The following is a 27,777-nucleotide window of genomic DNA, read 5'->3' as shown; positions in this document are numbered from 1 at the left end:
GAGTGTCCCCAGTGACTGCACAATTCCTCCATCGGAGGTGACAAGACCACCAATGTTCAGAAATGTCACCCACGCTGTGACTCCATCTCTATCACCTCTGGAGGCCTCGCCTTGTCTTGGCTGTCATACCTCCTGTGCCCAGCAGGCGGAAGCACAGGCCCACCAAAGCATTGGTTCCAAACTTCACCAAGCAACCCTTCTAGGATTTCCTCCTCTGTGGACCACGATTGGAAAGATAACTTCCTGCCAAGCCAACCAAATTTATTAGGTGATAATTGATTAAGTTCTCTCCCTTTTTTGTGCCTCACTTTTCTGATCAGGGTGCACGCAACAGAATGTAGGCCTGCAGAGCTCATCATTTTCCACATAAGAGGTTCTACTTAGCCCAGCCTTGTTTCCACTAGGCCTTGGGTGGCAGTGGTTGCCAATGGCCAGAGCATCCCCGGGGATTGAGGGCTCAGGCTGGCAACTACTTCATTAGAGGATCCCCACCCTGCTCGGATTTTCAGCTGTGGCGCACCACTCCCACCCTTCTCCTACCCACTCGAAGAAGTAGTTCTGGGCAAGAGGAAGCATGAACACCTGGCACTGATCTGACTGATGGCAGTCACTCCCCCAGATGTGTTTAGAGTCTGTCCCTTGCTGGGCTGTGAACAGCCTAACACTGGGCACTCTTCACCTGCCATAGATTCTCCAGGAGTGAGTGCAGGGCTGGGCATAAAGGTTTGTTGTTAAATGGAAAGAGACAAGCATTGTGGGGACTGGGGACTAAATTCTTTAAAAAGGAAAAACAAAAAAAGGAGGTCCTAGTTAATCTCAAGGGCATGAACTCAGTGGCAAGACTGGACCATCCTTGGCTGAAGATAAAGGTAGGAGCCCAGAATGGATCACCTTCTTAGCATGCCCAAGGAAAATCCTGCTTTGTCTTATCTTATGGGTCCCTGGCTGGTACATGAAATAAGTAACCGCACATCTCTCACCCACCAGAGGTGCTGGTGACCTTGGCAGGAGAAACACTTAAATCAGGTCAGTCTGGGGGAAGGGGCTATTTCATCCCAGGGCCTTCCTTAAAATTAGCTAAATTTCCCAGCTCCTGCTTAACTCCTGGTTCTGAATGGGGCTGGGGGTGGGGGGGTGGGGGGGGGTTGTAGAAGGAAGAGGAAGCTACAAGGGGAAGGGACACTTATGGCCTCTGGCCTGGCCTAGAGGAAATCCAGGGCTCATTTAGTGGGCCCTCCCTCCTCAGGGTCTTGGAAGTGCAGGGAGGGCAACTGGGGATCTCCACAAATCAAATGGGGAAAGAAAGGAGCAAGTGAGAGAGAAGAGTCTCAAATATGGGTTGGAGATGGATGTCTCAGACCTGAGGTTCTAGGGCCCTCCCAGTACTCACTCACCTTTCTGATCTACCCTGGATGAGAGGGGCAGTGAGGGCTAGGAGAGGGGCTCCATGGCAGTGTGGATTTTGAAGGTGAGCACAGAGGAGGCCCGTTTCTGCCTCTTATTAGTTGTGTGCCCTTGGGCAAGTCACCTAACCGCAGGGAGCCTCTGTCTCCCATCTCTAAATGAAGACATCAACACCTACCTTCCCTGGCCATTGTCGGCATGAATGAAAGAAGACCTCTGGAAGCATCTCTGTAATTGCTAGCCTTCCGAGGTTATTATTCGCCAAGGTGAGAGGCCACCCTATGTCCCTGGAGGTGATAGCGTCAAGGAGATATGTTTTTTTTCCCTCCTCTGCGGTGCCTGGTCCTCTCTCAGCCTGGATGTTGGCTTTAATCTTCTGTTCCCCAACCGCGAGCTTCTCCTTGAGACTGCCCTGGGGGTCTCCAGATTCTTGCACCTTGTCTTTTTTTCCACAGGCGCCCCCATTCTCCCACCCTGGGGATGTCCGCAGGCGCGCACAGAGTTGGTCCGGTGGGGGAGACAGGTCGCGGGGGTCTCCGCTGGCCTGGATTTGCGACGCCCCCCCACGCCCTGCTTTGGGGTTCTCATTTGCAGATGGTTCCCTCTGGTCCTCGGCTCCGCGGAGGAGGAGGACAGAAACAAGGGGTGGGGGGCCTGGAAGGGGGTTCCCACCTTTTCTGTCGGGAATCCGAGAGGGAGACCCAGACCTTGCGCCCCAGCGCCGCGCGGTCATGGGTCCCCAAGCCGCGCTCGCAGCCGCTGGCAGTCGTCGCCAAGGTCGGCCCCTCCGGACCCCCGGGGCCGTGACCCCCGCCCCGCCCCGCCTCACCCCGACGCGGCCGATCTCCTGCTCCGGGAGAGCGGGAGCCTGCGGTTCTAGGACCCGGAGGCGCCGCCGCGCGCGCCGCCGCCTCTGCCTCGCCCCGGCCGCCGCCCGCTCCGGCAGGTGTAGCGGCGCCCGCCGCCCCCCCCTGCGGCAGGTGAAGCGGGGCGGCGGCCCCCTCCCGGCCGCGCCATGGCTGCGGCGGACCCCCGGCCCGCGGCCCGCGCCCGCCCCCTCCCTCCAGCCCGCCCCCCGGGGGCCGGGTGCGTCGCGGCGGCGGCGAAATGCGGTTTGCGCGCTCGGGGAGCGACAGCAGAAGTTCGAAAATCGCCGAGGGGGGAGCCCGCGCCGCAGCTTCCTGCCCCCGGCCCAGCCCTCTGGCCCCGGCGGCCTGCAGCCTGACTTCCTCCCCCACCCCGCAGCTCGCCGCCCGCGCCTCGGACGGGGCCGCCCCGATGGGACGCCGCGCCCCGGCCCTCGCGCGCCGCTGAGCCGAGCCCGCGCCGCCGAGCCGAGCCCGCGCCCCCGCCGCCGAGCCGAGCGCCGCCGAGCCGAGCCGCTGCCCTGCTCGCCCCCCAGGCCCCGCGCCGCGTCCCCCGCGCCCCGGAAAGCTGGATTTCCGAGGCTGGAGGCGCCTGGCCGACTGGGTGGGGACCACCATGGGCAACGCGGCCGGCAGCGCGGAGCAGCCCGCGGGCCCCGCCGCGCCGTCCCCCAAGCAGCCCGCGGCGCCCAAGCAGCCGATGCCCGCGGCCGGGGAGCTGGAGGAGAGGTTCAACCGGGTTCTGGTGAGTGCGGCCCGGCGCGCGCGGGGCGCGGGCGGGGGGCGGCAGGGGCTCGGCACCGCTTGGAGATCCCCGGCCCGGTGGCCGCCCCTACAGGACGTGGGAATGACAGTGGCTTCTTCTCAGAGTGACTTAGCACTCTCCCCCCAAAACTTTGTTCTGCAGTCGCCGGGTCTGCCTCCCCGAGACACCCCCTTCCCCAGCGCTCCTGGGTCTAAAGGTCTCAACGAAAAGGTCCTGCAGGAAGTTGGGAGCCCAGCACGCTAAGGGGTCCTGGAGCATCCCCTTCCGCACTGCACTCAGGCCCACCCACCGGGCGGTCAGGAGCATCTGCTTGTGTCTCGGGGCCAAAGATGGAAGGGTTGCAAGGAAGGTTTTCATGTCCTGGGAGCTGGAGACTGCATTTAGGTGTTTGCTCCTAATTCGATGGTGCCTGGGCTGCTGGGAGTTGGGTTCTCGGATCATGCGGACGGAGGGGAGTGTCTGTTTCTCACCCCCTACATGTCCAGGAGAGATTGTGTGTGGGTTATTATCTGGGGCATATCCTCCAGCCCACTGAAGGGATTAAGGTTAGGAGGGTCGGGATGGGTTGGTCCACTCTGGCTTGGTATGGTGCAAAAGTCTGGGAGCACCCCCTCCCTTCCCCACTATCACCTGCTGGAGGAATCGGGGGTCTTGGAGACTTGGCCCCTGGGGAGAGAGCCATCAGCTGCGGCTGAGCCTGGAAGCAGTCAGGATGTGTTTGGGGAGGGGCTCTAGAGCAAAATCAGGGCTCCCCAAGACTCGGTGGGAGGCAGAAGTAGGGAGGGGGAAGGGCCACTCATTTTCACTTCCCTCTCCCTACATCAGCCCTGTCCCAGGCTCCCTTCTCTAATTGCCTGGTGGCCTGTCTGCTGTCAGCTCCCTTGCTGGACTCTGGATGACAGGCGAATGAGGCCATGCTTTTTCCCGGGGGCACTTCCGAGTCTAAGCAGGCTGGCACTGCAGGTCTGAGGGTGAAGGCCCAAGGGAGGCACAGGCAGTAGAGCAAGCCTGGCTGGTGGCAGTGCTCAATTCTTTGTCCCCTCCACCTCCTTGGCATCATTTCCCCTCCCTTGCCGGTCATTGGACTGTACTTGCCAGATCCTCTGCATGGCCCCTCATAAGAGTTCCTAGAAATCTTGGCTGCCCCCTCCCAGAAGGAAGGCTAGGAGGGGTTTGGGGGAGCTTTGGGTGGGGTGAGGTCTGGTCTATCCTTTTGAAGGCACCTTGCTTGATTAGGGGAGAGGGAGAGACTCTGAGGGACACCTCACACCTGGCCAGGCGCTGATTACCCCCATCTATCCACCTGCTTTCCCTTCCTCAAACGCATCGCCTGGCAAAGCTGAGCTGAGCAGGTGGGGGAGGGGCAGAATGAGGAAAGTTGGTCTCTGAGGGGCCATCTGGGGAGCCTGAGTTGGTGGTGGATCCCTGGACTCTGGCCAGGCTGATGGTGGGGGATATGAGCCTGTCTTTCCCCACAACTGTGTGTCTGTGGACAGGGGTGTGACAGACTGGCAGGGTGAAGTACCGGCCCCAGTTAAACACATTCTAATGGGGAGGAGCTGTGTGAATAATTCAGACCAGTGGGAAATCCAAAAGTCAAATGGTGAGGTTTTGATGCATGTGTACTTCTTGATTGCCCTGCTTGTGTTTTGGCCTTAGCTCTGATTGGCTGAGTCTGATGCTAACTGCCACTGGGAGTCCCTGAGTGCCGGGGCATGCAAGGCAGAGGGTCAGAGCTGGGTCTTAGGGGGGAGTTAGGTAGAAATCTAGGGCAGCAGCACCCATTGGGGCTCAGCTTTCCACCCTAGCCCACAGAAACCCCAGTGTGTTTCTACTCTTGGCCTTCTTTCTGGGAAGGGATCAGCCTGTCCCTTGTCCTATGTGAGCAGAACACACCCCATCCAAGGTTGCTCGGCTAAGAACCTTGCTCCCCTCGCTCCCCACCGACAGGGACATGAGCCCCGCCCTGGCATGACAGCTTTGGCCCCTGCCTGCAGCTGCCTGGGCTACGTCTTCGGCTAAACCCACAGGCCTGGCAACCAGTATCGCAGGGCATGCCTCCATCAGCACTGCCTCCTGGCCAGAGGGGAGTCCTGTCTGTAGTGAATGTCTAAGAGGAGAAGAGCCTCAGACTGCTGAGAGTGATGGCCCCCCCACCCCCAGGAATCTCTGATTCTTGATGGGAAAAGCATAGCCCCTTCAGATGTTGTCACATGGCCCCAGGGAAGCCCTTCCTTTTGCTATTCTTTTTAAAAAAGATTTTATTTATTTATTTGACAGAGAGACAGAGATAGCGAGAGAAAGCATGAGTGGGGGCTGGAGAGAGGGAGAAGCAGACTCCCCTGCTGAGCAGGGAGCCCGATGTAGGGCTCCATCCCAGGACCCTGAGATCATCACCTGAGTGGAAGGCAGACGTGTAACCGGCTGAGCCACCCAGGCGCCCCTCTTCCTTTTGCTTAATCTCAGCCCTTTGGTTCCTGGTGGGGAATAGGATCCTGATACCCAAAACCAGTCCTTGGCTCCTGGCTGTGGGACCCATCTTGTGGGTGGAGGGCACCCCCTCCAAGGCCCACAGCCAGGTAGGAGAGGGAGCCAGGAAAAGCCAGGAAAAGCTCCCCCTTTTCCTATGGTGGCCTTTCTCCCATGCAAGGGTGGGTGGTGGGGGGCTACCGTTCCAAGGAGGCTGTGAGAGAGACAGGTGCCCCTGCTTAAAATGGAGGTGGGGAGAAAGCAGGTTGAGCCAGGGTTTCCTACTGTTGCCTTAGCAACAGCAGAGGAGTGATGGCTGCCCATCGACATGGGCCTGCTGTCATGGTGGGAAAACTAGCCCGCCAGGCTCCATGCTCTTGCCTCTCCTATGCCATGCCCAAGGCTTGTGTCTCCTTTGTAGACTTTTCCCTGTAAGGGTCGGTGCTTGGGATGAACAAGGCACTCTTTCCTGGCCTTCCAGAAGTTCCATGCTTACAGCGACTGAGCATAGGACACCTCTGATTTGTCTGGTCAGGGAGGAGCCTGTAACCTTGGGACTCGAGGACCAGGGGAAGTTGCCCGGATGTGGTGCTCGAGGCTGAGAGTGATGCTGATCCACGTGGAGGCCAAACCAGCTGGAGACGAGTTCGGCCAATGGGCCTTGCACCCTGGGTGGCCCTCAGCATGTGCCCAGGGATGTAGACATTTGGTGAGGCTGGCTATACGGTGAGGTCAGATCCTGGGAGTCCTGCTTTCACCTGGACCCCTTCCCTGAAGAGCAGAGGTAGACTCCATTCTGTTGGCCAGTGCCCTTCTCTGGGATGAGACAGATGAAGTTGGGGACATGTAGCTGTAGGGGCACTCAGGCCCTATACCTCTTATCTCTGGGGTGGGGTGTCTTACACGGAGAATCTCAATGGGGCTGTGGCCATGTGGGCAGATGTTGGGCTGGGCAGGAGCTGTGGGTTGACATTCTTAGCAGGCAGGGCTGGCACGTGCTGACCCTGAAAACCCAGGGATGTGGTAGGCATGATTCACAGGGACATCTGGGGCCAGTTGGCAAGGACCTGGGTGAGATGGGCAGGAGCAGGTGGGGCTGCTCTGGGGGCTACCTCTGCATTTTTCCTGGGAACATGTCGCCCTGGAAGGTGGCTCAGGCCTGCCTGCCTCTGGGAGGGGCAAGGGTTATTAACGGGAAAGGCAGAGTAGCTTCGGGGTCATTCTGTTGTGGGAATTGGGTTTTGTCTTTGCCACTTATTACCTGTGTGACCTTGAGCAAGTTCCTTAACCTCTCTGAACTTCAATATTCCCCACATGAAGAGAGAGAATGCTACCGGCATATGTTGGCCTCCTAGGATTGTGGAAAGATTGTTTGCCCTGACATAGAGCAAGTGCTCCAGAAACTCTCCCTGACTGTGAGGAAGGGGATGATGTTGGAGTGGATAGGATCCTCTGCATACCGGAGGCCTTCTAGGCCCTCCAGACTGTGCCTTTCCCCCCTTCCCATCTCCGTTACCGAGACCAACCAAGGTTACCAACTTCAGCCCTCACAGGCCAGGCTGCCCTCGCTGCCATCACGCAGGTCAGCAACAGTGAGGCCTAGACCGAAAACTGCCTTGGCCGGAAACCACCAGAGGGAGGGCCCACCTCTCCTGGAGGGTGGGGCAGTGGTGCTAACGGTAGCTGTGTGCACATGGGGAGGGGGTGGGGAGGCCTCCACTTCCCTCTGAGAGATGGTGTACTGGGGGGGGGGTTCCCCAGTGAGTAAGAGCTCCGTGTGGGCAACAACAGGAAGCGTAGGGTGCTGGGTGGCAGGAAATGGGGCTGGCTGTTCCTGGTTCCTCAGACGGGGGTACTGGGGCCAGGCTGTCTGCAGAAGACCCCTGGGGGCTTAGGACCTACATTTCTCCCTGTCTCCAGTGCTCTTTCTTCCAAGGAAACTGAGTCTTCTTACCTGCTTGCCAGCCAGGTCAGCTTGGGCAAGCGACTTATTTGCTCTGTGCCTCAGTTTCCCATTTGTGAAATGGGGATCACAATAGTGTTTACTGTGTAAGCTTCTTTTTGAGTTTTTTTAAATTTTTAAATATTTTATTTATTTATTCATGAGAGAGAGACAGAGACACAGGCAGAGGGAGAAGCAGACTCCATGCAGGGAGCCTGATGTGGGACTCGATCCTGGGACTCCAGGATCATGCCTTGGGCCGAAGGCAGATGCTTAACCTCTGAGCCACCCAGGTGTCCCTTTTTTGAGGTTTAAATGAGTCAGTAGATAAAAAGCACTAGGAATTGCACTTAATGCAGAGTGAACCTTTGGGGAATATCTATCATTGTTGCTGTAATTCCCCAACCATTGTGGATTGAATGGGCAGTGCCTGCTGCCCTGGCTTCCACCTGGCTTGTCCTTGTCCCTGCCAAGGGGACCGTTCCACCCTGAGAGGAGAAGCTGTGAGCTTTTGGGGGTTCTTAGCTCCTAATCCCAGGGCCAGTCACCTTAGAGCCCTCCTTTAAGTCTGGGATTGCCTATGGCAGCCCCAGAAAAACCTATATACTTGAATTTTAAAACGTGGACAAAGTTGATTGTTTTTGGAGATACACTGAAAGCTCTAAAACCAAGGTTGAGGGATGCCTGGCGGCTCAGTGGTTGAGCATCTGTCTTCAGCTCAGGGAGTGATCCCAGTCTGAGGATCCAGTCCCGCATTGGGCTCCCTGCAAGGAGCTTGCTTCTCCCTCTGCCCGTGTCTCTGTCTCTCTCTCTGTGTCTCTCATGAACAAATAAATAAAATCTTAAACATACACACACACACACCCTGCCCCCAAAGGTTGAGGCCATGGAAAGGTGGGTGGAAGAGGGATGGATGAGGAAGTGGGGGACACCTCCTGGCTTCTAGGCTCATCAGGCTGTGGAACCCCCATAGGGCTGGTCTGAGCCTGGGCTTGGAACTCTAGTTTAAGGGCATTTGGGGACTCAAAGGACCAGACGTCATGAGGAGAGGGTGGGCAGGTGGGTTGGGACATTGTCTGAGCTTAAGCTGAAAGTGAAACCAGAGGGTGTGGCTGTGTCCAAATACAGACTGGAGCCCCTCTGCCTCCAGGGACACCTCTCCAGATATCAGCACTTGGGGGAGAGTGGGTCAGGCTGTGCTTGCAAGGGGCTGGTCTTGGGGGAGCAAGGCAAGAGGTTCCTCTTGTGCCTGGAGAGGTAGGAGCAGGGACGGAGAATGATCCCCACATGTTCTAATAGAAAGATTGGGGAATCAGCTCCTTTTCTTGGCCACACCCTCAAAGATGGATCTTTTCCCCTCTTCCTCTGACCCAGAGCATCGAGGGCAGCTGGGAATGGGGGGCTGAAAGGTCAGCTCATTTTTGGCCGAGCCTCAGAGACTGGTCCATGTTATCTGGATGTCTTACACACTTCTGCTCATCACCTCATCCCTCACCTTGGGGTCTTCAGTGGGCTCCCCCCAACTCCCAATGTGTGAAACGCCTCTTCACAGTGTGCATCACTGAAGAGTATTATTACATCAAAACACAGCTTCTTGCTGGGTATTTCCAGGAGCTCTGAGAGCTGCAAGGCAGGGGGGGGGCAGTGTGCCTGTTTTATGGAGGAGGAGGCTGAGGGGTTTGGGAGACATTTGGCTAGGTGGGCTCAGAAGCTGGGTCCCTTGAAGCCAGCGCAGTTTCTTCCTCCAGCCACGTCCCCTCCCAGGAGGCAAGTGTTTCTCCTCCCCTCACCTGGACTCGCCTATTTGGGCCCCGCCAGCCCACCTGCTGCTTGTCCCCCTGCTGCCGCCCCCTTGCTGGGGACCCTGGGCCTGGGGTCCTGGTTTCCGGGAGCACGTCACTCCACCCTGGGTGAGTGGCATTCTCTGCTTCCTCCCTCGCTCCTTAGGGTTCCCTGGCTCCTCGGTGGGCACAGCGGAGGAACAGCTGCTAATTAGCGCTCAGCGCTGTCAGAGCTATTTCTGATTTCTGAGCCTAAATTTAGCCTGTCTGGCAGGCTGGCGCAGCCCCGGGGCTTGAGCACACCCAGGTGGGGAAGGGGCGGAGGAGTGCCCTCCCTCCACCGCTGTTGGGATGATGGACCCCACAGCAGAGGCTGCCCTCTCCCCAGTAATAACTGTGGGGTGGCCCGTGGGAGTGGGTTCAGAGTCAGCGCTGGGCTCAAAGCCAGTCTGGCTCCCCGCTTCCGGGCTCTGTAACCTTGGACAGGTCATTAATCTGTACTTGCACCTGTACGATGGGACTGCTACTGCTGGTGCCAGTTGGGGTGATTGGGGCAGTGAAGGTGTCCCCCGAGTGGAGGGCTCAGCGTGGTGCCAGGTGTGGTGAGCGTCCAGGCAGAGATGACGGGTACCCCATCTGTGGAGGATCATTATTATGATTAGTTGCTGCTCCTAGAAGTGCCACTGGGGCTGTTCAGGGAGCCAGACAGGGCCCTGGGGTCAGTGAGGCCCCAGGAAGACCCATATTAGGAAGCAGCTGTCTCCTGGAAGGCTCAGTTGCTGGGGCTCAGCCATCTCCCTCACTCCTCACTCTCCTTCCCCACCACAGCCTCTCTCCTGTGTTGGCCAGCGCTCAGTTTCTCTGGCATTGGCTGCCTCCCCACTTCCTCCTTTGCCCTGGCCTTCCCCCTCTACCCCGTGCCACCCCCCCCCCCCCCCCCGTCTCTGTGGGATGAGGATGGAGCAGGAGAGAACAAGGAGAGAGAGAGACAGAGAGACAGCGAGAGAGAGAGAGAGAGAGAGAGAGACAGAGACAGAGACAGAGACAGAGATCAAGAACGGTCCAGGTCCAATGGAGGCCTTACCCCAGTTCCAAGGGCCCTGCCTGGGCAGTCTGGCCTGTGGTGGCACGAGCCGGGCTGGCTATTGGCAGCTTGGGGGAGTGCAGCAGAGGAGACAGCAGCGGTTTCCTTAATCCAGGGGCTAGCTTTCACAATGGGGAGAAGAATGACATAGCCCCATTGCCAGCTGGCCTGGGGGGCCTGGTGGGTAGCCAGTTTCACCTCTCAAGTGAGGCTCTAGCCGGAAAGCTTGGGCAATGGGGGCTGAGAGCACCCAGCTTCCTGTTGTTTGGGACTGACCCAAGGCAGTGATTTTTTTGGGGTGAGTTCTGGCCAGAGCCCCAGAACTAGGCCCAGCACCCCAGAGAGGAAGCTGGCTGAGGAGCCTTGGGTGGGTGTGGCCCCTCTGTGCTCCAGCTGTGGCCTCCTTTCAGGCTCATGTGACTGAGGACGTGTAGACTGAGCCTCCAGAGCTGGTGACAGGGGCCCTTTGACTCTGGGCTGGGGATCCCTGGGGACTCCCATGTCCCCAGCAGGGATGGAACTCCTTGAGGGCAAGAACTGTCTTTTGGGGCCTGACACATAGTAGATCTTCTTTTAACCTGAGGTTTGCCGAATTGGGGTAGACTGGCATCATCTACTGTGTCTATCAGGAAGACAAGTCGAGTTCGGGGGTGGGGGCAGGGATCCCTGAGTGCGAGCAGCACTGGGCAGGACCCTATAACTGCCCTGTGAGGGGGAGGAGGACCAGGCAGAGCGATGCTGACCTTTCTTAGCTCTTGAGGGGAGTCCCAGCCTGGGCTACCAGCACCACAGACCTAGCATGTCAGTGGCTGTCCCCAGTTCCTGTGGCTGGGTGACCTTCCCCAGGAATCCCCCTGGCCCCTGCAGCCATGACGCACCTGCTTGGAATTCCCTGCCTGACAAGTTCCCTTGGCTTTTCCCGGTCTCCTCCTTCCAGAAGTAATGAGGAGGGATGGGGCCAGGGAGGGATGAGGAGGAGATTGCCATTGCCATGCTTGCAAGAGGTTTTCTGGTGTTTGTGAGACACTGGTGCCCTAGGCTACAGTGACAGTCCACGTGGTGTTTGGGGGCATGCAGGAAGGGGGTCCAGTCCGAGCCTGGCTGCACTTGGGCCTGGCTGGAGGTGGATCCTGTTAGCTTCCCACCCAAATGGAAGAAGAGATGATACCCCCTCATTGCACATGGGGAAGTGAGTCCAGAGGAGCCAGAGGCCCCAGGAAGTTAGGTTGAGAACCCACGCTCTTACCATCATGGCAGATGTGCCAGGGAGGTGGTGTATGGATGACGGAGCCCAGGCCCGGGGGTCAGGCTGACTCTGAGTCAAATCCCAGTGTCACTTTCTAGCTTTGGGGCCTAGGCCAAGGTGCTCTACCTTTGGGCCTCAGTTTTCTCATCGGCTGATGCTTATCTCCCAGGTGAGAGGGTGACAGGTGTATGTGTATGACACATGACAGGTGTCATGTGTATGACAGGTCTCCTAGGGAGCTGACCCCTTGGGCTTCTCTGAAAATGCCCATGCCTTGCCCCTCACACTGGACTCAGGCTCAGAGTCTTGACCTTGTCCTCCCTTCTCCCAGAACTGCATGAACTTGCCGCCGGACAAAGTGCAGCTGCTGAGCCAGTATGACAATGAGAAGAAGTGGGAGCTCATTTGTGACCAGGTAGGTACCAGGCCCCTTCTGGCATCAGGGTGCCCTGCCCTGGCCAGGCTAGGGCTGGCAGGAGAGGGGACCCTGCCAGAGGCCTGTGTAACACCTGCAGAGGGGGCTAGGGGTATCTTCAAGACTCTAGGATCTCCATCTCTTGGACAAGGGCCTCCCCAGGGACCTTATGAGTCCCTGGCAGGGCTGGGTCTGCCCTCGGAAGAGCTGGCAGGGGCTAGTGCAGGGTGCTGGCCAATGCAGCTGGGGCGTGTCACCGCCTTCCTTGCTAAGCTTTTTGGAGCAGCCTCTGTTGACCCTCCTGCTCTGGACTGGGGAAGAGGGGGCAACCCCAGGGTTGGGCATCTTTGACTTCATGGGAGGTGTGAAGGAAGGGGCAGGGTCCCTGTCTTTCTTTTCCTTGGCCCCAGAGGAGCTACTGTCAACCAAGCAACAACCTGAAGGTAACCAGTAACCAAGCGGCAGAGCAAGAACCAGAATCCTTGTCTCCTGGTGCTTAGTTAGGCACCTGGGTTTGCCACCTTCATGGCCCACTGGGTGCCCTGTCTCTGCAGCTTCTAGGGCCGCTGTCCGTGGTAGCAAGGAAGACCCCTCTCCCAGTGCTGGGCCAGGGTGGGGCCTGGCTGCTGCAGTGATTCAGTGAGGGAGGGAGGCTGGGGGTGGGGAGTTGGGGAGCAAGGAGCCTCCCCTGGGAGCCAAGGCTGGGCCTTTGGCTCCTGCTAATGGACCAGAATGGGATGAGCCGGCTGTGCAGGAGTCTGGGGGGTAAAGGCTGGGTCATGGAGGGAGGGCAGGGAGCTGCTTCTAGAGGCTCTGGGGCTGTGGTAGGGATCCCTGCTACTTGACCTGGCATTTCAGGTTGGGGGCTCAGAGGCCTGGGAGAAGTGGGATGTTGAGGAGGGTGGCTGGGCATAGCTGAAGGATCTGGGTTGGGAAGGATGGGAGCTCCTCTGGGTAGGGCCCTCCTCTGGGTATGGCCCCTGCTTCTCTGTGTGAGTGGCTATCGGAGTCCTGGGGGAGGCAGGGGAGTTAGGGGTTGCTCTGTTGAGCACAGAAGATGAGCAAACACATGCACAGGTACCTACCAGTGCAGCTTGGGGCTAGTGTGTGGCCCAGGGTGGGCAGGTGTGTGACCCGGGGAAGGCAGGTGTGTGATCCAGGGTGGGCAGGTGTGCAGCCTGGGGAGGGCAGGGGAGCTGGGAAGGTACCACCTACTGGCAGGTCTGAGACCCTCTATCCCCTTGCCCCCCCACCAGGGTGTGGGGTAGAAGTGACACCTCCAAACTACCTCTCAGGACTGTGCTAGGGCTGTGGCTTGTGAGGCCCTAGTGGGGAGCAGAGGTCCGGGACTGGGGTCTTTTAAAGTGGCCTGGCAGGTGGCTTGGTTAGATCTTTGGTATTTCAGAGGGGTCTTAAGATAGCCTAGGACCTGGGGTCAGAGCTGAGAAAGGGATTCCGGGGCGAGGGCTGGTCCTTCAGCCTGAGGTAGCTCTGGCTGGTTCCCTGGACACCCCATTCCATTTCCCCAGGAGCGGTTTCAGGTCAAGAACCCTCCAGCAGCCTACATCCAGAAGCTGAGAAGCTACGTGGAAACGGGTGGGGTCAGCCGAAAGGTAGCAGCGGACTGGATGTCTAACTTGGGGGTATATGTCTCCCCCTTTTTCTCTGCCCCACCGCCACCCCTTCTAAGCTCTGGGCAGCCAGAGTAACCATGTGAATAAACTCTTTGGTGGGCTTGTGTATGAGTGTGTGTGTATGTTTCCAGGGGACTGAGAGGGCCCTGGGCAGGCACCTCTGCATCCCTGCGTGTGCTTCCACAGGTCTGCTTGTGTGTACTGTACTGTGTGTGTGCGTGCATGTGTGCACACTGTGTGGCCGTGTGTGGATACTATGTATGTATACTATGTATACATGTACTTTTGTGTCCACATATGGTTGTGTGCCCTTGGGTTCATGTATAGGTGTGGTGTGTGTGTGTGTGTGTGTGTGTGTGTGTGTGTGTAACTCATGTGTCCACGTATGAATGCATGGGTGTCTTATCTGTGTATCCAGGGTGCTTGTGTATGGATGCATATGTGTGTGTGCATGGCCAGGGTCTTCATATATGAATGTGCATGTGCCCTGTGGCTGGCTGTGTGCGTGTGCGTGTATGTGTGTGTATGCCACAAGTCTGTGTGTATGGGGCTACGGAGAGCCTGAGAATGCTTATCCTGCAGGCAGGTGTGTGGAGGTGGTGGGGGAGGCTGAGCGTGAAAGGCCAGTCGTAGGGGGAGGGCAGGGGCTGCTGGCTGCTGCCTCAGGGCTCAGCAGGCCTGTGGGAGGCCCCAGGCTTCACCCACCAGACTCTCCTGTTCTTGGTCCCCAGTTTAAGAGGCGAGTTCAGGAGTCCACACAGGTGCTGCGGGAGCTGGAGATCTCCCTGAGGACAAACCACATTGGGTGAGCAAGGGCTCAGATTTCCATCTTGGAGCCTGGGGGAGCTCTGCCTCCAGGTAGTTCCTGGGGCTTCCCCTTGCTACTCCGCTGTCACCTCCTTGCCCCCCAACCCCCATGCATAGGCTGCGCCCGTGGGCCACTTCTGGGTTGGCTGTCCAGTGCAGCTTCCCTGCCTCCTCTCCGCCTACCCTCTGCTCACACCTCAAGGCACAGTGGGGCTCTGGATCCTGCTTGAGCCCCCTGGCATCCTCTAGTGCCACTGGCTCTTCTGAGGTTGGGGCTGGCTGGTGTCCTGCCAGGGGAAGGGCAGCCCTGGAGCCCTGGCTGTGCCTGTTCTGGGCCCACTCTGGGCAGGACCTCCCCACTGGCTGGAACTCAGGGAGCCCTGTGCCCTGCAGGTGGGTGGAGGAGTTCCTCAACGAGGAGAATCGTGGCCTGGATGTGCTCCTCGAGTACCTGGCCTTTGCCCAGTGCTCCGTCACGTAAGCCCCCTGCCCCAGCCCTCATGCTGCTCCTCAGAGCCCTGGTCCACGTTTCCCTGTACTTCATCCACTCCTCTGGCCGCATCCACCCTGGGCTCACACACACCACACCCTTCACAGTGGGTGATACCCCTTTCTAAGGACCTGTACGGATAGAGAGGGACGTGGCCTGGGATGGCCAGCTGGGACCTGGGTGGCTTACTTGTCTGTCCCATCATTCCCTGGCCCCCTCCTCTGACTAGCATGGTACCTCAGTTTCCCCCGCCCCTCCCTAAAGTGCCCCTGCAGCATTGGCCTTCAACCCCACTTGAACCCCTGCAGGTATGACATGGAGAGTACGGACAATGGGGTCCCTGGCGCAGAGAAAAGCAAGCCGCTGGAGCAGTCGGTGGAAGATCTCAGCAAGGGTCCTCCCTCATCCTTGCCTCCACAGCCCAAGAGTCGCCACCTGACCATCAAGTATGTGGGTACCATCACCCCTAGACTGCTGCACCCTCCCAGCCCTACCCCAGGCACCAGGGGGTGGTGGGAGGGGCAGCCTGGCATTGAGGATCACTGTAAGGGCCTCAAGCAGGACTTGGGAGATGGATGTGCTAAGAAGCCTTCCAGGGATGGCATCTAGAAACTGAAATCTGGGTGGGTCTGGGATGAGGATGGTGTTTCTGGGTTGGTAAGACCTCCCTGGTACCTGTCTAACCCCCTCTTCTTTCCTGTGCGGCCTCCAGGTGCCCCCCCTCTCCCCGGTACGTAGCCACCTGGGGGCAGATGCATGCCTGCTTGGCTCCCTGGGTGGGGGTGGGGTAGGGTGTTCAGTTGACACCCCTGGGTTCACCTGCTGCGGATAGGCCACCCCACCCTAATGCAGGACATCCTGCTGGGAGGCGGGGAGAGAGAAGGAGACACCCCTGGACCTCACATGGTCCCTGGCTTCCATCCTTCCCACTTTAGTCTAAGGGACCAACTTCATATTAAGCCCAAAACTCTCGCAGTATGTTTCTTTGTTTGCTCATTCATTCATTCATTCATTCATTTAACAGATTTTTTTTTTTAGCATTTCCTATGCATCAGGCATGGTGGCAGGTGCTCAGGAGACAGATCACCCTGCCCTGGGGAGCCCTTGGTCTAGAAGGGGACAATGTATGACAGGCTATCATGGAGGTGTGACTGGGAGCTCTGAAAGGGGAGGTGGCTACTTCCTGGGGCATCAGGAAGGTTTTCTAGAAGAGATAGCATCTATGTCTCACAGATGGATACAGGCTTTACAGGCAGTGATGGGGACAAGGAGGGGCATTCCAGGTGGAAGGAACAGCATGAACAAAGACTCAGGCATATTTGAACAATGACAGGAGAAGGACGATGTGGCAGATGGAAGGAGGAGGTGGGGCTTCCCAGTGTTGTTGGAAATGTGATAAAATTGTCAAGAGGCACTGATGTGGAAATCCTGATTGGCAGTTCTGCCACAGTGAAAAAAAATCCCATATTTTCTAGCAAAGAATTATCAGGGACACTCATAGCACTTACTATGTATCAGATAATGTTCAAAGCTCATTTCATAGTCCCCAAAACCCGATCAGGAAGGTACTATTATTACTATTCCTATTTTACAAGTGAGGAAACTGAGGCACACGTAAACTTGCCTCAGAAGCAGTGAGCTGGTATTTGAACCAAGGAGTCTGAGTTCAGAGTTGGCCTTCCAAGATGGAAGAGAAGCCCATGGGGCTGTGAGCGCCACCTTGTGGAGAGTATTTCCGTGGTGACTTCCAAGCTTTGGTGGTCTTCCCTCTTTGGGCCTCTACCACAACACAGCAACCCTTTTGATGCCAAGTTGCTGTTAAGGGTCTTTGCCTTCCTGACCCTCTCCGTACCCCCTTGCAGCATGCCAGGCCCGAGGCCTAGGGACCAAGGAAGCCTTCCTGCCCTCAGCTGGCCTCTTGGGTTGTGTGGATGGGAATCAGTGGCCTAATGTTCCAAATGTGCCTTCTGAGGGTGGGGTGGGGGTGGGAAGCTGGGAGTAGGACTCTAATCCCAGCTGCCCCCTCCCTCCTCCACCCAGGCTGACCCCCGCCCACAGCAGGAAGACCCTGAGGAATTCTCGCATTGTTAGCCAGAAGGATGACGTCCATGTGTGCATCATGTGCTTGCGTGCCATCATGAACTACCAGGTTGGTCAGTGGGGACAAGGCACTGGGGGACCTGGGGAGCTGGGCCTGTCCTCACTGGGAGCTACCTAGGCCGCTGAGGTTCAGGGACTGACTGTCCCCTGACCCTGTTCCCCATTGGAGAACCCTGGGGATGGGGGCCATTGAGGGTCTTGAGGCTACTGAGTCATGAGGGGAAGCCCAGATTTCTGTCCCCTCCTGGTCAGGTCCTCTGGAGTACCCTGGACATGACTGGGGGCATGAACCAAGGGAGTCTGAGTTCAGAGTTGGCCTTCCAAGATTGGAAGAGAAGCCCATGGGGCTGTGAGCGCCACCTTGTGGAGAGCATTTCCATGATGACTTCCAAGCTTTGGTGGGGACTAATGTGGGGACCTAGGCACACCCACCAAGGAAGGCTGGACACAGCACCCTCATGGAGAGCAGCTCTGGGTTACTTTGTTTGGAGGAGTGGCTGGTGGGGCAAGTGCTCCTTCACTTAGCAGGCCTTTGAGGGCTCACTGTGTCGAGGTGCTGAATCCTGACACTGGCTTTTGAACAAAGTTATTTAAAAAGGGGGGCCAGGCTTTGGCAGCCACAGAAAAGGCTATAGTTGGGTATAAAGAACTTCCCAAGCTTGAAGACAGTGAGAGACCAGAATACAATGGCGCTGCTAGCAGTGCTGGCAGTCCTGGGGGTCTGCCTGGAGGAGCTGACCTTTCCTTTCTATCCCCAGTCTGGCTTCAGCCTCGTCATGACCCACCCAGCCTGTGTCAATGAGATTGCTTTGAGCCTCAACAACAAGAACCCAAGGTGAGGTCCGGGCCCCTCCCCTTTCTCCACATCTAGATTATCCTGCCACTTCACCCCTTGCCTACTCTGGTCCCCAGTTCTCAGGATTACTGACCAGGCTTATTCCACCCCTATTACCCATCAGCTGCCCTGTTCTCCCCCAGCCAGACCTATACCCACCCTTGTTGAGGGGCCTGCTTTCAAGGAATAAACTGGCCCTTCTGTCCCTAGAACCAAGGCTCTGGTGCTGGAGCTACTGGCAGCTGTGTGTCTGGTGCGGGGAGGGCATGATATCATTCTTGCGGCCTTTGACAACTTCAAGGAGGTACTGAAGTCCCCCCACCCCAAACACGTGCTTGTTCTCTAGTGCTGCTTGCAGGCCTGTTGCTGGCAATTGTGGCCTCTTCTGGGGACAGCTGGGAGTGTTGGGTGGGCATTTGGGGAGCACAGGGTGAAGATAATCTGGGATGGGGAAGCTTTGGAGGGAAGGTGCTAGGTCATATAGGGGCACTGTCTGGGGTGACAGGGACAACTATGGAGGTCTGCTGAACCTCTGACCCTCAGCCTGGCCAGATCCAAAGTGTACTTGGTCCAGGCATCTCAGAGTTGCATATATACATGTCTGCTGACTCTGGCTAAGTAGATGCATAAGAATATGATGCATAGGGGTGGGATATGGTCATTAATTTCTTTCTTGAATACTTGTTGAGTGCCTACTATGTATCAGGCACAGACTGAGCACTTGGGATACATCAGTGAGCAAAAGAAACAAAGAAGGCAAGGGAGGGCAGATAATAATATACAGTATACAAAATGAGCAGGTTATGTGTCTGAAATGGTGAACACTCTGAGGACTGAGTCCAGGCCGCTGGAGGGACAAGAGAAATGGGTTGCAGGGTGGTCAGGGAAGCTTCATGGAGATGGTGAAGTTTGAGCAAGGCTGTGAAGGAAGTGAGAAGCTTGGTGTGATGGCAATCTTGACTAAAAGCAGGAACAGCAGGCAGCTGGAACAGCAGGTGCAAAGGCCCTGGGTTGGGAAGGTGCCAGGATACCAGTGTGGCCAGTGTAGTAAGTGAAGGGAGAGCTGGGGGAAATGGAGAGGGAGGGGAGGGGAGGTTTTGAGTGGAAGAGCGACATGGCCTGACTCAGATTTAATGTGGAGGAGCCTGTAGAAGCACAAAGGTGGTGGCTACTACAAATGGCTTAGGAGGTATGTCACTGGGCCCTAGTGACAGCCATTCTCCCCACCCAGGTGTGTGGGGAGCAGCACCGCTTCGAGAAGCTGATGGAGTATTTCCAGAAAGAAGACAGCAACATTGATTTCATGGTGAGCTCGGGAGCCCAGGCTGGGCCTGGCCACCTTCAGTGTAAGGAGCAGCCAGGGGCCTGGGGTATCTGGCTTCTGGGCTCTGCTCCTGTGAATTGTGAGGACTGAGTGGTTTGGGGGTGGGGGAAGGGTATGGGTAGGGACAAAGCTGGGTTAATGGAGTGAGAAATGGGGAAGAGAAGAGACTTGGGAGTATATAGGGCACAGAGGGTATGCAGCACTCCCCCCCCAGAGACCTGCCCGTGGGCTCTGCTCCCCAGGTGGCCTGCATGCAATTCATCAACATCGTGGTACACTCTGTGGAGAACATGAACTTCCGTGTCTTCCTGCAATATGAGTTCACCCACCTGGGCCTGGACTTGTACTTGGAGGTGAGCCCTGCATCCCCCTCACTGGGACTCCCTGCATCTCCCTCACTGGGACTTAACCACTCATCAGCTGCAGAGTAGGGCTGTGTGGTTAGCAACCTGGGTATTGAGGTCAGGCAGGTCTGGTTCAAATCCCGACTCTGCTTCTAAGCCCATGTGACTTTGGATAGGTTTCTTCTTCTCTCAGAGTCTCATTTTTTCCCATCTATAAAACAAGAGACTCATAAAGGTAATGATGACTCTATAAACAGAATGAGGCAGGACATTTTCTGCCACTTAATAGGCCCACTGTCCCTGGAGCTATTCTTGCAGCATTGGAACAGGCTCTAGGTCACCCTGGGTCTGGCTTTGGGAGCATCATTCTCAGACAGGTTCTGACTCAAGCACATAATGGGGAGCACAGAGATATGGGGCCAAAGTGGGAGCTGGCTCATGTTGGATGGACCCAGGTCATAGGGGAGTTCCTTACCCTGGGAAAGGTAGACCGAGGGTCTTGGTGCTTCCTGGTCCAGCCTGAGCAGAGAAGCTGCAGGTCCCCTGATTCCTTTGGGGGGCTTCTTGGAGGAGCAGGACATTTGGGATTGGCTTTCTAGAGGCCAAAAGGTGAAAAGCTGGCTGGAGTGATACAACCATACAAGGGGATATTAGTCAGCCATATAAAGGAATGAAGTACTGGTACCTGCTACCATGTGGATAAACCTCAAGAGCATTTTGCTAAGTAAAAGAAACCAGACACAAAAGTCCAAATACCGCGTGATTCCTTTATATGAATGTCCAGAAGAGGTAAGTCCACAGAGGCAGAAGGTAGATTGGCAGTTGCCAGCAGTTGGGGGAGGAGAGAATAGGGAATGACGCTAACACGGGTACAGGGGTTCTTCTAGAGGGATGAAAATGTTCTGGAATTAGACAGTTGTGATGGTCACACAGCCTTGTGAATATACTACAAGCTACTGAATTATATGCTTTAAGATAATGAATTTTATGGCATGTGAATTATAACAATAAAAAATTAAAAAAGCAGGCTGGGGCTCAGGCCCCATCTCATGCTGATGGTGGGGGTGGTACTGGAAAGACCCCTTACATTGGGCCCCACCCTGCTCTTTCCGTCTGGGGGACAGAGGCTCCGGCTCACAGAGAGTGACAAGCTGCTGGTACAGATTCAAGCATACTTGGATAATGTTTTTGATGTGGGTGCACTGCTGGAGGACACCGAGACCAAGAATGCTGTGCTGGAGCACATGGAAGAGCTGCAGGAGCAGGTGGCCCTGGTGAGAGCTGCTCCTCAACCTGCCCCCCCACCCCCCACTGGGCTCAGGCATTGGTTCTGGGTGGGAATAGGGGGTAATCGTCTGCCAGGCCCCTGACCTAGACCTGAATCCAAATCTTGAATCCTGTGGTGTCTTTCTCAATGAGCGTTCGCTGGGTGCTGGACCTCAGAGGAAGAAGGCAGGCACCTCCTCTCCCTGCGCTCAGAGCCCAAACCTGGCTTGGGTGTAACGAGGTGCCCGGTGCCCCTCTCCGCCCGCCTCCCTCCTCAGCGGTGCCTTGGTTCCTCCTCCGGAGAGAACGTCAGTGCCCTCAGGATCTCACCTCCTTGGCTCCGGCTCCAGGCTTAGCCCACCCGCCAGGCACCCTGTGCTAAGCGCATCCGGAAGCCTCCCCCAGCCCCGGAGGCAGGCCTGCCTGCTGCCGCCCCCTCAGCGGCGGCGCCAGTGCCCAGCGGCGGGTGGGAGCTCACCATGTGCTGTGCCACAGCTGACGGAGAAGCTTCGGGACGCGGAGAACGAATCCATGGCCAAGATCGCCGAACTGGAAAAGCAGCTAAGCCAGGCTCGGAAGGAGTTGGAGACCCTGAGGGTGAGGCTGGGGCCCGGCTTCCCGGAGCCGACCCGTGGGGGCTTCTGCGGGGACACCTCCCTTACCGCGGCCGGAGGGTGGGGCTCTGTGCCCGGGCTGCTGGTAGGCACTGACCCCTCCCCCGGGGCTCGCAGGAGCGCTTCAGCGAGTCGACCCCCATGGGCGCCTCCAGGCGTCCTCCTGAGCCCGAGAAAGTGCCTACCTCCGTGCCGGCGGCGCGGCCCTCGGCCTTAGAGCTGAAGGTGGAGGAGCTGGAGGAGAAGGGGTTAATCCGCATCCTGCGGGGGCCCGGGGATGCCGTCTCCATTGAGATCCTTCCCGTCGCCGTGGCAACTCCGAGCCGCAGTGACGCCCTGACTCCTCCAGGAGTGCCCGCCCCAGAAGTGCCCACCAGCTCACCCAGCCCAGGTGCGCAGGAGCTTCAGGCTGGGCGGGGTGGGAGCAGGGGAACCAGGGTCGGGAAGGGGAGCCCGGGAAGTCTCTGCGGAGAGAGCAGGCAGAGGTAGGCTCGGGGTTGTGGGCGTGGTCAGGTGGCGGTAGGACAGTAGGCGTGGGCCCAGTGCGCATGTGTGGGGAGGGGGGACAGACCACCCAGGCCCCGAACTTGACACCCCCTTTCCCCTCTCTTGGGTTCTGGGTTCTCTCCAGGCTCAGATCTCCTACCTTCGGCAGAGCCGGCTCCTGGAGCAGCACCCCCGCCGCCGCCACCACCACCACCCCCACTTCCCAGTTCCTCCTCCCAGCAGGAAGCCCCGCCTTCAGCACCCCCACTGGCCTCACCCATCCCTGGCAGCTCGGATCCCCCGCCCCCACCGCTGCCGGGAGGCTTGCCGCCCCCACCCCCGCCGCCACCGCTGCCTCCCGGTGCAGATGGACCAGTGCCTCCGCCGCCTCCACCGCCTCCAGGAGGTCCCTCTGATGCTCTTGGAGGGTCCGGCCCAGAGATGGGCCCGGGTGAGTGAACCGTCCAGGGCTGGGGGGGAGATATGGAGGTGCCCCGACCTCAGTGTCCTCCAGGACCCTGTGTATGGGGGCCTCCTTTTGCCTTCTGCCTGTCCTGTCAGGCTTCTCTGGGCCCTGGGTCTCTCCAGCCACCCCACCCTCATCTCCCTAGCACTCACCACTCCATCTATGTCCCAGGAGTAAAGGCCAAGAAACCAATACAGACCAAGTTCAGAATGCCACTCCTAAACTGGGTGGCCCTGAAACCCAGCCAGATCACAGGCACCGTCTTCACTGAGCTCAATGATGAGAAGGTGCTGCAGGTGAGTACGCCCTGCCTAGCTTCCAGTGTGGGTGCCAGGGGAGGAGGGGACTTGCCTGGATCGTGCCTGGTCATCTCCTCTACCCCTTTGTACAGATGAGGGCATGGAGGCTGGGGATGGGTGTTAAGCTAAACTGGATTAGTGTATCTGATAGGCAGTATATCTGGACTCCCCAGGAGGCTTTCCTAACTCCCTCACTGTTTTCTTTTTTTCCCTCACTGTTTGAGGGCACGTCTGGCCTCTCTCTCTTCCTTTTAAGCTTCTTTCTCACCACCCACACAGAAAACCAGGGCTTCAAGTCTTTTTTTTTAATCTCAGAGAAAGCCGGGTGGGGTAGGGTGAGGGGGACAGAAGGAGACAGAGAATCCTAAGCAGGCTCCAAGTTTAGCATGGAGTCCAACATGTGGCTCAGTCTCAGAACCCTGAAATCATGACCTGAGCCAAAGTCAGGCGCCTCTAGCCTAATTCTGCTTTTAATTTTCCAAAAAGGATGTGTTCTCTTGCCTCCAGCCATTGCTCATGCTGTTCCTTCTGCCTGGAATGCCCTTCCCTTTCCCCTTTTTAGCCCTGGCAATTCAGTTCTTCCTTCAGCTGTAAGGGCTTGGAGTCTGGGTCCCCAGGGTCAGGTGCTGCTCTTCCTGTGTATCTCCCATCAGGGCCTCTGGTCAAGCCGGGTTACTGGTTTGTTTCTCTGCGGGTGGTGTGGTCAGGGCTGGAAAGGTGGGTCAGCCAGGAAGGTATCAGACCCCAGCCTGCCTAGCTCCACCTCCTCTCTACCTGTGCCCTCAGGAGCTAGACATGAGTGACTTTGAGGAACAGTTCAAGACTAAGTCCCAAGGTCCCAGCCTGGACCTCAGTGCTCTCAAGGGTAAGGCAGCCCAGAAGGCCCCCAGCAAGGCCACCCTCATCGAGGCCAACCGGGCCAAGAACCTGGCCATCACCTTGCGCAAGGGCAACCTGGGGGCTGACCGCATCTGCCAGGCCATCGAGATGTGAGTACCTCTACCCTGTGCTTGTGAGTAGCCCAGCCCCTTCGCTAGGCCAGGGTCATCAGGCATCTGGTAAAAGAGTCCCAGCTATGAGGCAGAGGCCATCAAGGTTCATGCTAACCCTGGTCAGGGGGTAGAGCTGGGAATCGCTTCTCATTTTCAGGCCCAAAAACCTGAGGCCATATTGTGAGTCACACCCAGACTGAGACATTCCCATTTCCTCCCTGCCTTCTTGCCCAGCCGTGGGCACTCAGGCCCAGGCATTTACAGCTGGGCTTCTGGCACTGATGTATGACAGGGACCTCAGGCTTCGCAGCTCCCAACTTCCCTGAGTCCTACCTCTTGGTCCTTGGAGCTGTTGGCAGATAGCGAATACTGAAGTTCACTTATTCAGTGGAGGAAGTGAGGGGAGGTGGTAGTCCTACCCTCCAGATCTGGTGGGTGTAGAAGGATAACTACGCCATCTTCCACCACCTTTCACCAGGTATGACCTACAGGCCCTTGGCCTGGACTTCCTGGAACTGCTGACCCGCTTCCTGCCCACGGAGTACGAGCGCAGCCTGATCACCCGCTTCGAGCAGGAGCAGCGACCCATGGAGGAGCTGTCAGAGGAGGACCGCTTTATGCTTCGCTTCAGCCGCATCCCGCGCCTGCCGGAGCGCATGGCCACGCTCACCTTCCTGGGCAACTTTCCGGATACTGTCCAGCTGCTCATGCCGGTGTGGGCGGGGCAGGCAGAGCGGTGTGGGCGGGGCAGGCAGGGCGCTGTGCCCTGGGTTGGGGAGGCCGGAAGGCAGCCAGCAGCCTGGGCTCCCAGAGGGCATTTAGGAGTCCTTGAGCCTCCCACGGGCTTGCCCCCGACCCTGCCCCAAACTTATCTTGCCTCTCCAATCCCACCCCCAGCAACTGAATGCCATCATTGCAGCCTCAATGTCCATCAAGTCCTCTGACAAACTCCGCCAGATCCTGGAGGTGAGAGCCCAGGGCAAGGGTCTGGGAAGTAGGGCCCACCTATGACTCCTTGCCTGTTCTGGGTTGTGTGAGAGGGATCCTCTCTGGGGATCACCGTGTGATTAGCAGAGCATCCACACCTACCCAATGGAGTCTGGTGGAGTATCTGGGACCCAGTAGAAATGGCTGTTGGACTGTGACACCACAGCTGAGGAGAGGTCAGCAGTGAAGTTTTGGGTAGGAATAACAGAGGACAAAATTAGGTATGCTTGGGGGCATTTTGCTGGCTCAGTTATTATGTGACTTTTTTTTTTAAAGTTTATTCATATTTATTTAAGAAATCTCTGCACCAAGTATAGGGCTTGAACTCCTGACCCCAAGATTAAGAGTTGCATGATCCTCCAACTGAGCCAGCCAGGCACCCTGAGCATGAGACTTTTGATCTCAGGGTTGTAGGTTTGAGCCTCATGTTGGGTGTAGAGATCACTTAAAAAATCTTTAAAAAAAAAAAATGGGTGTGCCAGGCACACAGATAGGTACACGTGATATACATGGGCCATGGACCTGACAGGTCCAAGGAGGTATGCAGTGTGGGCTGAGCGGGCTGAGCATGTGGGGCTTGCTCTTTGCCACGTTGATTTGCACAGGTCATACTTCAGGGGGTTCCCTGGGCCCCACCACCCTGCTGAACTCCTCCCCCCTACCTCTCCCAGATTGTCCTGGCCTTTGGCAACTACATGAACAGCAGCAAGCGTGGAGCAGCCTATGGCTTCCGGCTCCAGAGTCTGGATGTGGTGAGGGGCACAAAGCGGGGTTCCCTGGCCTGGGGGATGGGGAATAGCTGGTGGCCTGTGGCTTACAACTGGCCTGCACGCAGCTGCTGGAGATGAAGTCCACCGACCGCAAGCAGACGCTGTTGCACTACCTAGTGAAGGTCATTGCTGAGAAGTACCCACAGCTCACAGGTTTCCACAGCGACCTACACTTTTTGGACAAGGCAGGGTCAGGTAGGGGTGCAGGTATCCCATCCTTGGGTGGGGTGAGGGGCTCCGCCCTGGGGAGGGGACATGGGAATGTGGCCTCTCTGATTCCCTGCCTCTATACCGCCCTGCCCTCCCACTCAGTGTCCTTGGACAGCGTCCTAGGGGACGTGCGTTCCCTCCAGCGAGGCCTGGAGTTGACCCAGCGAGAGTTTGTGCGGCAGGACGACTGCATGGTGCTCAAGGAGTTCTTGAGGGCCAACTCGCCCACCATGGATAAACTGCTGGCAGACAGCAAGACTGCTCAGGTGGGCCAGGGCTGGCCAAGAGCGCTGAAGGTGGGGAGTCTGGGGTGGGGGATGTAGGCCGGGAAGAAGGCCGTGGTGGGGGATGTAGGCCAGGAGGGTCAGGGACATAGTCGGGGATGAGGCAGGGGGTCCACCTGCCTGGCAGAGCAGAGATGAAGTGGCCAGAGATGAAGTGGCCAGGGTCTTAAAGGCACACAGAACTCCTGGGGGGTGGGTGCTGGTGGGTCTGACAGGCTGTTGCCCACAGGAGGCCTACGAATCTGTGGTAGAGTACTTCGGAGAGAACCCCAAGACCACATCCCCCTCCATGTTCTTTTCCCTCTTTAGCCGTTTCATCAAGGCCTACAAGGTATGTGTGTCTGGTGGGCATTTTGGCCTCTCCACTTGGGCAGTGCGAGGGGTAGGGGACACTTCTCTCTGAGGGTTGGATAAGACTCCTCTCATGGAGACCCACTTTGGCCCCTCAGAAAGCTGAGCAGGAGGTGGAACAGTGGAAGAAGGAAGCAGTAGCCCAGGAGGCAGGTGCCGATGCCCCGGGCAAAGAGGAAGCTCCAGCACCCAAGGTAGGCAGTTGTGCCTGAGCTTGGCACTTTGCAGGGATCCTCATCCCAAAGATCTGGCCCCTTTCCACACCCTCCTTTCTATGAATAGACCTTGCCCAAGGTGAGGATGGTACTTCAGGAACCTGGGATGGGAATGGCTTCCTTCTGCTCCAGCCTGCTGTGGGGGACCAGGCAGGCAGATGTTCTAGGGTTTGGTAGCCTGGGGAGAGGGGATTCTGGAGCTAGAGCTACACACCTTCCATTACCAACTCCTCCTCCCCATCACCACCCAAGGCCCGGCGGCAGCAGATGGACCTCATCTCTGAGCTGAAGCGGAAGCAGCAGAAGGAGCCACTTATCTATGAGAGTGACCGTGATGGCGCCATTGAAGATATCATCACAGGTGAGGCTTTGGCTGGGCCTGGCCTGGCCTCTGTCTTTCTAATGCTGTCCTCCTTCCTCCCCCACCCTAGGGGTCTGGCTGCCTCACTGCCTCTTGCTTTTTTTTCTGTCTTTTTTCCCTTTCTTTCCCTCCTCCTCCATCCTGTCAGTGCTCAAGACGGTGCCCTTCACGGCCCGCACCGGCAAGCGGACATCCAGGCTCCTCTGTGAGGCCAGCCTGGGAGAAGAGATCCCTCTCTAGCCCCCAGGTACCTGGGTAGCCTGGCCTCTGACCCCAGAAGCTGCCCGCAACCCTGGGGGCCCTCGGGGGATTGGGTCATGCTGTCCTCCCTGGGGCCACACATGGCTGGGGTGTGCTTGAGCAGGGTCTGGTAAACATAAACACGGCCCCTACAGGGCTGAGGTCTGTGCCCTGGAGCTGTGGTCCTAGCCCAGGGGCAGACTTCTGAAGGGTAAGTGTCTCTCCTCCTGGCTGCCAGATCTGCGGAATCAGCCCTACATCCGCTCAGACACAGGCCGCAGAAGTGCTCGCCGTCGCCCCCCGGGACCCCCCCTGCAGGTCACCTCGGATCTCTCGCTCTAGCCCGCAGTTTCTGCTGATGGACTCAGTGGGGGATTGGCAAGCCGTGGCACAAGGAAGGTGGCCCTCAGCTCAGCTCGGCTGGGCCTGGGCGACCCCCTCTGGCGCTGCCACCTTCTGAGATGGGCCCACCCCAGGTGGTGGGTGTGGGGATGGGGGGGCGCAGGGGCGTGGTGGAGGTACAGCATCGCCAGCTGCTCCCCCAAATGCTGCTTGCAGCACCCCTCACCCCCTAATAGCCATACTTAGCCTCAGCCGGAGCCTGGCCTGTAACTTATAAAGTGCAACGTCGTGCTCCACCCTTAGCTCCGGGAACTCTCCAAGGACCTTATTTTTATACAAGATTAATAAAGATGATTAATAAAGATGTTTGCAAAAGATGCGTGTTCG

At 57.5% G+C, this 27,777-nt stretch overlaps 1 protein-coding gene across 4 annotated transcripts; it reads left to right on the top strand.

Moving 5' to 3' along the window:
* Positions 1-2,757: 2,757 nt before the first annotated feature.
* Positions 2,758-27,765, top strand: FMNL1 (formin like 1). 4 transcript variants are annotated; one of them, XM_055336234.1, is made up of 27 exons: positions 2,758-3,015; positions 11,890-11,973; positions 13,503-13,586; positions 14,339-14,412; positions 14,808-14,891; positions 15,213-15,350; positions 15,617-15,634; positions 16,945-17,053; positions 17,763-17,839; positions 18,050-18,143; positions 19,071-19,145; positions 19,406-19,516; positions 20,632-20,781; positions 21,269-21,370; positions 21,505-21,778; positions 22,019-22,324; positions 22,511-22,635; positions 23,425-23,627; positions 24,109-24,343; positions 24,528-24,596; positions 25,289-25,369; positions 25,453-25,582; positions 25,700-25,863; positions 26,111-26,212; positions 26,331-26,426; positions 26,700-26,808; positions 27,287-27,765. In XM_055336234.1, the coding sequence occupies exons 1-27, from the start codon at positions 2,887-2,889 to the stop codon at positions 27,388-27,390; spliced, it is 3,327 nt and encodes a 1,108-aa protein (XP_055192209.1). In that variant the 5' UTR covers positions 2,758-2,886; the 3' UTR covers positions 27,391-27,765. The 4 variants fall into 4 exon arrangements, with proteins under 4 accessions (XP_055192209.1, XP_055192194.1, XP_055192216.1 ...); XM_055336219.1 differs by having other exon boundaries at positions 13,503-13,616; XM_055336241.1 differs by lacking the exon at positions 15,617-15,634 and adding an exon at positions 26,957-27,055 and having other exon boundaries at positions 13,503-13,616; positions 27,287-27,422.
* The last annotated feature ends 12 nt before the right edge of the window (positions 27,766-27,777 follow it).

The sequence above is a fragment of the Nyctereutes procyonoides genome, unplaced genomic scaffold (genome assembly GCF_905146905.1).
Source record: "Nyctereutes procyonoides isolate TBG_1078 unplaced genomic scaffold, NYPRO_anot_genome, whole genome shotgun sequence".
In the NCBI taxonomy this organism is placed as follows: domain Eukaryota; kingdom Metazoa; phylum Chordata; class Mammalia; order Carnivora; family Canidae; genus Nyctereutes; species Nyctereutes procyonoides.
This window is presented reverse-complemented; position numbering and strand designations above follow the sequence as displayed.

Excerpts from the sequence above, each read along its gene's own strand:
- FMNL1 (XM_055336219.1), top strand. The coding sequence starts at position 2,887 with ATGGGCAACGCGGCCGGCAGCGCGGAGCAGCCCGCGGGCCCCGCCGCG. Across the intron at positions 14,892-15,212 it reads TTTGCCCAGTGCTCCGTCAC|GTATGACATGGAGAGTACGG; the intron begins GTAAGCCCCCTG and ends GAACCCCTGCAG. Across the intron at positions 25,864-26,110 it reads CAGACAGCAAGACTGCTCAG|GAGGCCTACGAATCTGTGGT; the intron begins GTGGGCCAGGGC and ends TGTTGCCCACAG.